This window comes from Lissotriton helveticus, chromosome 7, assembly GCF_964261635.1.
Source record: "Lissotriton helveticus chromosome 7, aLisHel1.1, whole genome shotgun sequence".
NCBI classification, from domain to species: Eukaryota; Metazoa; Chordata; class Amphibia; order Caudata; family Salamandridae; genus Lissotriton; species Lissotriton helveticus.
In genome coordinates, this window is record NC_136068.1 from 550466440 (window position 1) to 550479590 (window position 13151).

Genomic DNA, 13151 nt, shown 5'->3' on the forward strand with positions numbered 1-13151 from the left:
TGCCAAGTGTGTAAGTAGCCACTGCTGGTTATTGTAAAGGAGTAGATGCAGATGCAGAAGGACTTGGGCCCAGGAATTTGGAGGGCCCACTGCATCACAATTATGACTGACTACCTTTAAAAAAAGGGGCATCCAAGCGTATTGTCCTTTCAAGCATTAGGACAGAGTTGATGATCCATCATGGTGGGGAAGAGGTAAAAGAGGCAGAGGAGATAGCCTGCTACTCAGGACTGCAGTTATCATTGGTGCAGCAAGTATAGTTGCATTGGAATCAAAGAGTGTGAGGGGCTCACAACACACCAATTATGGGAGCAGTTTGTTTGGGATATCTGTTTTTGTTTGATGCATTCGCCGTTTTATAAGTTTCATATTTGGTGCAGTTCATAAGCTATAGAAAAAATATTCCTGAAATCATCTCATAAGCCGCGCTCCCTGCACGCACCCCTGTCCCTCCCTCTCCCCCAATCCTAGTCATAAAGTTTGGGAGGGGGGCCCGACCTCAAAACATTTTGCTTAGGGGGGGCTCAGAGTAAAAAAGTTTGAAGACCTCTGCTCTAAAGTGTAACACCAGGCTGCAATGACCTTGTGTGCAGTAGTATGGAACCATTCTTGAATCTCTTGCCCAGACTTTACTGCTTCCTCCTAGTATGATAATATGCAGGATACTCACCCCATTAGATTTTTAATGGCATCTTACAAAAGATTTGTTGCATTTTTTCTTCTTCTTCTACTAGCATTCACATGGAATCATACCGATGTGTTCTCGCCATGGTTTTTGCAACGAACGAAGTTAACAAGAATCCTACAATTCTACCCCAAATAGACCTGGGATTCAAGATTTATGACTCTTGTTATTCTGAAGCTTCTGCTGTTGAGGGGACTTTGTGGTTGCTCTCAGGTCACAAGAAGACTGTGCCAAATTACAGCTGTGCCCCCAAGTTAAAACCTTCAGCTATCATTGGTGATTTACTATCTGCCGCAGTCCTTCCTATGGCTAGAATTCTAGGGGTCAGCAGATATCCTCAGGTATGATATGTATACAAACTGTGTAATTAGTTCAGTAGCAAGCAATAACTCACTATAATATGTGTGGGTATGTATGATGTAGTGAGTTTGTACATATAGACGTGAGTGTAATAATAGTGTTCGCAATATCTACTTAATAACCATAAAAAAAAAAAAAATTCTACTGTGGGTAAAATAATACTCATACTGAACAAAAGAATCTTCTAGCATTTACAAAATATGTAGAAAAATGTATGTTTTTGCTTAACAGCATTTACTGGAGAACTAACAATCTGAGTTCACAGGATATGTAACCAGAATACTGAGTTATAAACATTGTGCACCATAAATGTTGTAGTCAGAATATATTGACTACAAAATGTTTGTGGAGCTAAATGTATATAGGCAAGAGTAAATGCAGGGATGTAGATGTGGCGCTAAGAATAGTACATATATGCATACTTTTATAGACTTGACTTCACAATTGGCTATAATTTGTTTGTAATGAAAATAGTTTGTGCTTAATATTCTCACCACAGATTTAGACTCAGTAGTTACATTCTACACACAATGGAAAATGCACGTTAATATAAGGCTAAACTGATGATTCGCACTTAAAGAACAAAGGATCCACCGTACAGAAGAGATGTCCTTTGTCACTGGGGACAGTTGAATTGCTGCAGTCCTATCTGTCATAACTAATTTTAAATTGCAAGATTTGGTCATTATTCGTATTCCAAGAGAATCTGGTCCTGGTTCAGAGTTTGGTGGACAGGTTATTGCTTTAAAAACATGAAAGAGTTCCTTGTGCGACAAAGTCTCTGTCCACCTGCCCTATATAGAGTATGGTAGACTGATAACTTTCAATCAGCGGGGCCCCTTTTGGCATTGATTAGGAATAGCTTACTCAGATGGCCTAACAGATTGCTGGCATCACATAGCTCACCCTGTTTAGGGCTGATGGTTTGACGTCCCTTTTTTCTGTCCTTCACCACTATGGAAACGTGGTCATGAAAAGAAAATTAAGAAAATGCCCTCAGTGTGAGGGTAATTAGTTTGTTGTTTTTCAAAAACAAGCTTTAGCTTTGGAAATTTGTTTTTGAAAAACAAATTGTTAGGTGGACGGCCATCAAAATTGACAGTGGCTGCCCACCAAATGGTTGGTGCCTTCAGAGGAACCACAGTGACAGTGGTTCCTCTGAAGGTACAGAGATCACCTCTGGGTCAGAGGTGAGCTCTAAATGTATGGGGGTCTCCTGTATGTCAGGGTAGTGGAAGTAATATTCTCCACCTCCCTGATGTACAGAGGAAAGACCCTCGGGGTCTTGTTATGAGAGCAATACTCAATGTGTCTGTGTGTGATTGCACTTATGGCATTGCATTGTTTTAGATATGTTCACTTGACCTTCATATCCTTGACCTTACTCTCTCATTCACACATGGTTGGTGACTAGAAGCTTAACTGGTTAAAACGCGCTAAATTGTTTTAAAATTTGAAGCTTGTATTGGTGCTTTGTTTTTAATAAATCTATTCACTGGGAATTTGACATACCGCACGCACCTCGGGGACTCTTGGGCTGTCTGAGGGCTACGGGGAAGATCGGTCTGGGCAGGAGTTAGCATTCCAGCTTCCTCGTGCACACGCCCTGACGCACGCTGATACGCAGATTCGGCTATAAACTCTGCCGATGTCGCAGCCGCGCAGCGGACGTGCGCAGTGGGCGCGCCTAAGGTGTGCCAAAGGCAATCCCGTCTGCACCCGACCGGGTCAGGACGGGGCTAGGGGCTGGAACCCCTGCTCGTTCTCTCTCTGATATACAGGTATATAGCAGGGAGCAACTCTATAAACTTAGAGGTGAGAGTAGATTGGGGTGTATGTATGTTTTACCTTTAGAAGAGGAGAATTCTGTCTGTCCTCGGTGCACTTTTTCTCGCCTTTTTCTCATGTACTCACCGCGCCAGGATACTCCTGAGTAATAGAGCGCGCAATAAAAGGCTTTATAACATAACATAACATAACACTTTTAACTGGAAGTCCTCACAAGCGGCCCCCTCTGGGGATTCTGGCAGGGGGGGGGAAACCTATCTCCCTGCTTGTACTTAATTGCAGATCCCTTTCAAAACATGCCAGGGAAATCCACCAACTTTTGGAGGAAAGGAATCCAGAGGTGCTGTTTCTCACAGAAACCTGGACTAATAAGGACTCTGATCCAGAGATTGTTCAGGCCCTCCCTTCTAATTATGCCATATTCAGATTAGACCGAGTTGGCAGGAGGGGTGGGGGAATTGCCATTATTTATAGAGATGTGTATAAATGTAGAGCTACTACTGGACAATTAGCTGACTGTGAGAATGTAGTATTTGGTATGCGTTTTTCTTTCAACGGGACAGGTTCCCGGTCCTTGGAAACAAGCCACAGTTAAAACCTTGCTTAAGAAAAGTAATTTAGACCCTGATGACTGGTCTAATTATCGGCCCATATCTCTGCTGCCTGGACTGAGTAACCTGGCAGAAAGACATGTCAATTCAGTATTGTCAAGTTATCTCGAGGAGAACAATCACCTCCACCCGACCCAGACCGGCTTTAGGCGGTGCCAAGGCACGGAGACTGCTCTCCTTGCGGTTCTTGAGGAGTCAAGGAAAATCTTGGACAGCGGAGGCTGCACTGCAATTATTTTATTAGATCTCAGCGCAGCCTTCGACACTGTGAACCATAATATATTCATTCAAAGACTCAGGGAGGTGGGTGTTGGAGGTACTGCCCTAGAATGGCTACAGTCTTTTCTTTCTGACAGGTCTTTTGTGGTCTTTGAGGAGGGTGTTCTCTCCGACCAGAGACCGTTGCAGTGTGGAGTCCCTCAGGGATCTTCGTTGAGTCCCACTTTATTTAATATCTACATGAGGCCACTGGCTGAGGTGGTACTCCCCTGGGGGATTCCCACTGTTACATATGCGGATGACACACAACTAGTGGTGGGTCTTAACCAGCAAGATAATTCAAACTCAGGCCTGGGGACATGCATGGCAAAGGTCTCTGAATCGATGGATTTGTCTTTTCTCAAACTCAATGGCACAAAGACTGAGATTATGATTCTTGGTCATGCGGCTCCTCAGAATTTGGACACTCTGTGGCCAACCTGCCTTGGTGCGCCACCTGTCCCTAAGACACAAATTAAGAGTCTTGGGGTCTGGCTGGATTGTAAATTGAATCTTAAAGCCTAGGCAGGCAAGGTAGCCGCAAACTGTTATGGCCTACTCAGGATGATGCAGAAGATTCTCCCTCTTTTGCCATTTGATGCCAGGCGCATGGTGGTTCAATCCCTGGTTTTGTCCCGGTTGGATTGCGCAAATGTAGTCTACCTGGGTGCACCAGTGGGAAGTATCGGGAAACTTCAGATAGCACAGAATTGTGCGGCCCATCTTTTGATGGGTATCCCGAGGCGTAAGTCAGCTAAGTTGGCTCTTAGACAATTCCATTGTCTTCCCGTTGCAGAAAGGGTTAGGTTTAAGGCAATGTGCATTGTCCATAAGGGCATCTCCGGGACAGGTCCAGCCTTGTTGCAGCCCCTGGTGTATTTATGTGACACCAAGAGGAATTTGAGATCTAGCAATAAACAACTTCTGCTAGTCCCGAAGGTTAAACGGTCCCGGACCGGAGGACGGCTGTTCTCCTATAATGCGGCCAGGCTTTGGAATCAGCTTTCTGAATCCATCCGCCTTGAAGTTGACCATCTCAGGTTCAGGAAACAGTTGAAGACCTTTCTTTTTGCTTGATCATTGTAGAATGATTGGGGTTACTTTATGCGGTGGGATTCCCTATGGGTAGCCATGCGCTACATAAGTGTGTATTCATTCATTCATTCATTCATTTATTCATTCATTCATTCATTCACATCCCGAGTCTCGTAACTTGTAGCTTGTCCCATTTATGTGTTTTAAAATTTCTGTTGTTTGCTATTATAGAATACAAATGTGTTAAGTTTTAATGTACAACCAATTACTAATTGATTTCATGATATATATACTATAGAGCCCAACTCGATTGGATCAATCTAAAAACCCTCCTTTCATTCTAAGAGTAAACAGTCCTTTCGCTTTACAGAACTCTCACCCACTAGGGCATGCTTCATCATATAGAGTTCCTTTACATTCTGTTGTGGAACAGAGCATACTACAATCTGTGAGATGCAATGGAGCACTTTTTTGAAAATGAATAGGATAGTGAGTGGCGGTAAGGTTACCCTTTAAAAATACCTGCCTGCTAGCCCTAATGTTTTAATCTGGGCACCAGCTGTATGGTTAAAGATGAGAAAAATTAAGTCTATATTAAGGCATTTACTAGTGCTCCACAGGTAGACGGAGGAGAGATGTACCTGTTGTCACACAGACTCCAAGGTGACCCTCGGCCTGCTCACCTAAAATACCTCAGTTTCCGCCTGCATCTGATATAAATATACAGATTTATGGAAACCAAGTAGGTGGTTTAGGTGTGGTTGATGTATGTATGGCAAATTCACCAGTTACGTCAGCATTATGGAATAGGTGTTAATTTTGGTAGTATGATTGGTCCTGAGAAAGTCCCAGCAGTAGGGAGCATAAGTAGAAGAAACATGTTAACCATAAGAGGAAGTAAGGGTAACTAGAGCCCCGTGTCTTCCTAACTTTTCCAGTTTTTTAATCATACCGGGTGATGACCAGATTAAAATATTTGGACTACCACGTGATGCCCAGATTAAAATATTAGGGCTACCAGGCAGGTACATTACACAGTGCTAAAAAGCGGGCATCCTATACTAATCCTAAATACCACATCTCCATACCTGGAACCATACCACAAACACACCAAACACCATTCTTTCAAACCTATTATCGTGGCAAAGTACCGCACAACATAATCGTGTGTGCTCCCATACACCACCAGCACACTGCCCACTTTGTCAGCTAGGTTTTCTGCTGAAGGATGGATCCGAGTTTAGAATTAAGGTTGCGTTTACGTTTTGCACTTTTAGATTTAACTTGTTTTTCATGTGGGAGTGTACACTGGCTTTTCACAAAGCTTAGATTTTTCACTCATTTTGCAAGTATAGAAAATGAAGGGCCTTATTTAGATCTAGGCGGATAGAATACTCCATCACGGATATCCCGTCCACCGTATTACAACACCCCTAGGCTAGAATGTGATCGAAATATGACGGACAGGATATCCATCATGTTTGTGACGCAGTGTTCTCCTTCACCGACTTCTAAATCAGGCCCTAAGTCATCCTAACTGGGATTCAAATCCCAGTTAGGATGACTTAAGCAATCCTCTGATGCATTTTCCTCGTTTTATGTGTGCTGCATTTTTCAGCACACATAGAAAGAGGAAAAAACAAGAAGAAATAAAGCTATTTCTCCTCATTACACCTCACATAGGGAGCCATAGTATTTTGGTGTATTCTCAGGTCTGCCAGTAACGGTATATCTGGGAATGCACCAAAATCAATGGGTAGATGCATGGGAACACCATTGAACATATCCCTGGGGCAGAGTAATGCAAAGCAGCGATTTGCACACCATTGTGTTACTCTAGATTTAACAAGCCATGCAGGGTCACGCAAGTTATCCTTGCGTAGCTTAATAAATCTAACTTAGTAGTTTTTTCGCTCTTACACTCCCTTGCATGGCGCATAGGCAACATCATTCATTGGTAAATCTGCCCTTTGTAAGGGTGGGCGCAAAATCCGTTCCGCTCGCGGATTTTGCGGATTTTCGGCAATTTTGCGATCCGAGAATCGCGCGAAATTACCGAAAAATCCGCAAATCCGCTCGCGGGTGGATTTTTTTTTTTTTTGCAGTAGAGGGTGGCATCTTCGTGGATAAATATGCAGGCAGGACTCATTCTGGCACGATGCTCCTGTCACAAAAATTAAACCTCAACAGGAAGCACTTACAGATATACATAAAGCAGGTGCCCGAGTTGAAGCTCAAATTCATTCACCCATTATAATCAGCCCAAACAACTAGTGAGCATGGTTGAGACTAGGCAGGTGTGCTTCCTCCCCATATCTACTGCCTACAATTAGATGTAATCCTTGATGGAGGTCCTTGCATCCACGAGTTTCTCGAGCGCAATCCCCGTGTACTTCCTGTGACCAGGAGGCTGCTTCCTTCTCATCTGCTGCTCTGATCGGTCTCTGACCCTTTATAAACAAGAGGCATGTGAACTCGCATGGAAGCCCCGTCCGTTTAGCCCCATACACACTAGGGTATACAACGTCTTTGCGCCCTTTCCTCATAATGATGGACAGCTCGCTCGAGGGACCTCTGCACCTTTCGGCGCGGTGGCAAAATTACGGACACACATGGTCACTGGAGACAACTCTTCTGGCCCTTTACGCAGCTGTAGTGTAGCAAAAGCACTATACATTTACCCAACGAGGTAGCACTTACTAATTAGACAGCAGAAAGTACTCCAGTTGAGTAGAGGTACGGCACAACACGGTGGCATCTTCGTGGATAAATATGCAGGCAGGACTCATTCTGGCACAATGCTCCTGTGCCCGAGTTGAAGCTTAAATTCAGTAACACATTATAATCAGCCCAAACAACTAGTGAGCAGGGTTGAGACTAGGCAGGTGTGCTTTCTCCCCTTATCTACCGCCTACAATTAGATGTAATCCTTGATGGAGGTCTTTGCATCCACGAGTTTCTTGAGCGCTATACCCGTGTACTTCCTGTGACTAGGAGGCTGCTTCCTTCTCATCTGCTGCTCTTATCGGTCTCTGACCCTTTAAACAAGAGGTATGTGAACTCGCATGGAAGCCCCGCCCGTTTTGCCCCACACACTAGGGTATGCAACGTCTTTGCACACTTTCCTCACAATGATGGAGAGCTCACTCGAGGGACCTCTGCACCTTTCGCACGGTGGCAACATTACAGACACACGTGGTCACTGGAGACAACTCTTCTGGCCCTTTAAGCAGCTGTAGTGTAGCAAAAGCACTATACATTTACCCAACGAGGTAGCACTTACTGATTAAACAGTAGAAGGTACTCCAGTTGAGTAGAGGTATGGCACAACACGGTGGCATCTTCATGGATAAATATGCAGGCAGGACTCATTCTGGCACGATGCTCCTGTGCCCAAGTTGAAGCTCAAATTCAGTAACGCATTATAATCAGCCCAAACAACTAGTTAGCATGGTCTATAGTAGGCAGGTGTGCTTCCTCCCCATATCTACCGCCTACAATTAGATGTAATCCTTGATGGAGATCTTTGCATCCACGAGTTTCTCAAGCGCAGTCCCCATGTACTTCCTGTGACCAGGAGGCTGCTTCCTTCTCATCTGCTGCTCTGATCGGTCTCTGACCCTTTATAAACAAGAGGCATGTGAACTCGCATGGAAGCCCCGCATGTTTGGCCCCGCCACACACACACACTAGGGTAAACGACATCACATTATTGCAAATGGCAAAAAAAAACGTGAGTTTGCGGGAAAATCCACAATTCGCTGATTTTTTTGCCATTTAGCGCCAATTTGCGGACCGCGGATCCACAAAATTCGCCCTTAAGTAGCCCTTTGGTGTTTAAATTAGGATAACTAGGGCACAAAGGTATAGAGAAAGGTCTCTGTTTCTCATAAGTAGTTGCAGCACTTCATTGTGTACCGATTCATTCTCCCTCATTCAACCCCCTCTCCTTTTTCACACTCCTCAGCCTGTCCCACTTCTGCTTCCTTGCAAGAAGGAAAGCTGCAACAGACTCTGTCTAAGCTGGGAAAGTGTTGAAGGGATTCTTCTGAATGCCCTGAATAGGGCATATGTTGTCTTTGTACACAATACTCATTATGTTCTTGGATTTGAAACATATTACAAGGACCCATCAGTTCCAGTGGAGAAGCTCTAAAGTCTGTTGTATTAACCTGCGTGAAAAGCTATTGTGCAACCTTAAGTTACATCTCTCAATAATTTCTGGATTATTTTTGATGTTCTTTTGAATTGACTAACCATATGATTTTGTCTTCCCTAATGCTTTATTAATTCTAAACTCAATAAATCCATTAACGTTTCCAAAATTTAGGTTCCTTTTCTGTGGAAGATTTTCCAGTCTGATTTTCTTTGTGGATACCTATAGAGTTTCTCTGGGTTTGGGTAACCATTTCACAGGGCAGCTGTCTAGCACAGACTCACAAGGCCTCTATCTGTAGTCTCGGCCCTCTGTCCTCTCAATCTTTCCATTTTCTTTTCTTGTTTTTAACAAACAACTTTATAGTGCTTGTTTCCTGTTCAGCCTTCATGCAAGTACACTTTCTGCAAAGAAGAAATACACAGAGAAGCCAGCTTCCAGTGCTTAATTTGAACCGGTGGTTTTAGGGCTCAGAACTGGGACGTCATTGCCAACATCAGTGTTTTTGATAGTCTTCCAAATGGTGGCGCAGTTAGTCTAATATAGAGATGAGCGCAACAGCTGGTTATTAAATCAGTATATCTTAAAATGGCCCTTTCCTGCCTTCCAGGACATTGCTACATCTTTGGGGCGTGGAATAGTCTGAATTGTCACACTTGTAGGGCTTCATGGTTAATAGCTGTGCTGGTTCGTCATGGACCGCACTGACAGGAGCAATTGACTGGTGCAAGCAGCAATGGCCCCCTGACAAGGGCCCCAGCACATACTTTTTCATAACTTGTTAAATTTGGGGGTCTCTAGTTGGCACAGGTAGGTACTTGTGACAAATAGGGCCCCGTGCCTCTAGTTAGGGTAAGGGGGTACACTCCTAAAATAACCCCTGCTCACCCCCTTGGTAACTTGGCATGAGCAGACAGGCATATCTCAGAGGCAGTGTGTAAAGCATTTGTGACCACATACAGTAATCAAGTGACAACACTACAGATGGACACCACACAGGTTTTAATAAAAAATCACTATTCTTTATATAGATTTAACACTAGACCATAAACTACAAAATCCACAATACTGTACTTAAATATTGTAGTTTTAGCTTAGTTCTATTCAGTTCTTAAAATGTGACACTTTAAGTCAATGTGCCTTACGATGTGTAACGCTTCCACAACAAAAGCGATGGAAATGCAGTAAAGTTCCGGCGCAAAGAAATAAAGACGTGAAGATCATCCAGATGCAGCATGCTTCTCTGATGATGCGAGATCTCTTGATTCGATGCGTCAGCCGCAGCGGCGACACCCTTGTTCCGAGATGCGTTGGCAACAGCTTTGGCGGCGACACTCTTCTCCGACGTTGCAAGACGCTTCCGCACAATGCCACAACTACAGTGGCGACATCCAAGATGCCACGGCAGCAGCTCCGACGACGGCATGCTTTTCCATGGATGCGAGGCGCTTTTCTTTATGTGGTGCAATACGATCGCCACAGCGGCGACATCCAAGATGCGACGGCAGCAGCAGCAATTTTGACACGCTTTCCCTTCGTTGCGAGACGCTTCTCTCGATGCAGTGCAATACAACAGCTACAGCGGCGATGCAATGGCAGCAGCAGCGATGGCGACACGCTTCCTCTTTGTTGTGAGACATCCAAGATGCGACGGCAGCAGCAGCGATTGTGACACGCTCCTCCTTTGTTGCAAGACACTTCTCTCGATGCGGTGCAATACGACAGCTACAGCGGCGACATCTAAGATGCAACGGCAGCGACGCGCTTCTTCCTCTTGAGTCATGCTTCCAGCTCCTTGCAACACACAGTCCCTCAGAAGGCCCAAAGCAGCAGCAAGCACTTCATAAGGAACTCTGGGGAGCTGGGGGTTGAAGTCTGTTGTCCCTGAGACTTCAGCAGGAGGCAAGCTCTGTTCCAAGCCCTTGGAGATGCTAACAAGTTGATGAAAATACACAACATCCCGTTCTCCTCTCTTTGGCAGTCAGGCAACCACTGCAGGCCAATCCCCCAAGCAACACTTCAGCATAGGGATAGTTTCTCCTCAGTTTCTTCTGGTTCCACTCCTCAGCAAAGGTTTCTTCTTGTTGTTTAAAAGTGATCTAATTTCTTGGGATCAGGGTCCCAATATGTATACCCCTAAATCCTTTGTCCTCTGAGAACAGAGGGGTCTTTGCCTAGTCCAAACCAGCTCTGGAGCACTCTATTTACATGACTCCTTGTTTCCTTTCACAGTCTAGGGCAGAAACATCAGACGCCCCACAGGAGGTGGAGCCAGCATTGTGGAGGAAAGGCACAGCCCTGGAGCACTCTGTTGACATGACTCCTTCTCTTCTTTCACAGAGCAGGGCAGAGACATCAGACACACCACAGGGGGTAGAGCCGGCATTGTGGAAGGCAGGCACAGCACTATTCAGGTCCCAGGTGCAATTCCTCTATCCCATCTAGATGCAGATCTCTCTATTCACCACTGGGCGAGCTCACCCTCTCTCCTGGAATCCCCCAGCCCTGTCACTCAAACTGCAGACAAGGAATACACAAGCTAGCAGAGGCAGGCTTGGATAGTTAGACAAGAAAATACCTACTTTCTAAAAGTGGTATTTTCAAACAAAGAATGTTAAAACTAACCACTGAAAGATGCATTTTATCATTCTGAGTTCAGGCATACTAAACTCGAATGTCTACCGTGCTCCCTGAGTCAGTTAGGATTATAAGATGTAATAATCTAACTGCCCATTCTGGCCTATGGAGGACGGGTAGCCTTGCAATAGTGAAAAATAAAAATGGCTGTAATTCACTATTAGGACATGCCACACACATCAGGGCGTGTCCTACCTTATACTTACAATGCACCCTGCCCTTGGGCCTACCAGAGAGGTGTCTGATATGAAGAAAAGGCAAGGTTTAGGGACAGGCAAGTCGGTACACTTTCCCAGTCAACATGGCAGTACTAGACTGCACACAGGCTCTGCAATGGCAGACCTGAGACACACTTTTACAGCCTGCTTCTGTGGGTGGCACAACCAGTGCTGCAAGCCCACCATCAGCATTTGGTTTACAAGCCCTGGGCACACGCGTTGCACTGTACTTGGGTCTGACAGTAAATCATAAAAGCCAATCATGGAGTCACTAATCCATACATCAATTTACAATAGGGAGAGAATATGCACTTTAGGACTGATCAGCAGTGGTAAAATGCCCAACAACAGGTCAGAAAAAATATAGGACGAAGGCAAAAAGTTCAGGGATGACCCTGCAAAAAGGGCCAAGTCCAACATAACTTAAGCACTGCCAGCTTCTCATGACCTGGTAAAAATCACCATTGACAGTCTGATGAGGTCAGTATTTGAAATGTATTCTGTAATGGTTTAACTACTTACCATACTAAAGAACATTGAAAGAGCGAAGTGTTTGAAATCATGCTTTCAGCAACAGTCCCTAATCGGGAACAGTTTTGCTAAGTAGCTTATTTCCAGTACTTTCAATGATAATTATTTTCGGTTGTATAGAAATAGCTGGAAGCTGCAGTAGTACAGGTTCGAACTTTGGAGTCTGTTTTCCCTGTTCACCTCACCCCGAGGTCATACTCTTTGGTGAACAGTGAAATGCCGTGCATCTGGCAGCCGGAGCAGCGTTGCTGTTCAGGATGGCTTTGCATTAGCTGAAGGGTGTCATTAGCCCCCCTTACAAAGCTGAAGAGGCCATCTGTGTTATATGGCTGGAATGTGAATATGTATTTGCTACAAAGTTTAGGCAAACGTACATTAATAATAGGAACACAATTATAATATCTACCACAATTCTCTCAATATATTGATGCCTCTACAAACTCTCCATCACTTTTAACTCTCATGAGCTTTAAAGGTGGGTGCAGGTGAAGCCTTCCTGGAAAATATGACCCTACTTATTGGAATTTTGCAAATGTTTAAAGACATTACATAAGATTAATTACCTTTGATTTGTGCCCCTCCGGTCGCCATTTGTTGCTTGAACAAAACTTGGGACTGGACTTCAACCACAACATAAGTTTTACTACCCTCGAACAATGCTGCCATTAATTCTTAGGTTAGACAGCTTTAAACAATAGTTGTGAATACCAAAAGGTAAACTGGAAAATGTTACTTTTCACTTATATTAGCTTATGGGTGTCCAAAAAATGACCTAGAGGTCAACATTTACATTCAGCTTTAAATGTACCTTTATTCCACATCGGACAATGCTGCCTTTCATTTGTTATGCTCTGTCCATCATCTCCTTGTGT

General features: G+C 44.3%; 1 protein-coding gene across 1 annotated transcript in view; it reads left to right on the forward strand.

Annotated features, from left to right (window-relative positions):
- The first annotated feature begins 768 nt into the window (after window positions 1–768).
- The window catches only part of LOC144769170 (extracellular calcium-sensing receptor-like), an 80299-nt gene continuing 67916 nt past the window's right edge, over window positions 769–13151 (forward strand). Inside the window, exon 1 of the mRNA XM_078653186.1 lies at window positions 769–1026. Within this exon, the coding sequence (XP_078509312.1) occupies window positions 769–1026 (258 nt within the window). The remainder of the gene's footprint in view (window positions 1027–13151) is intronic.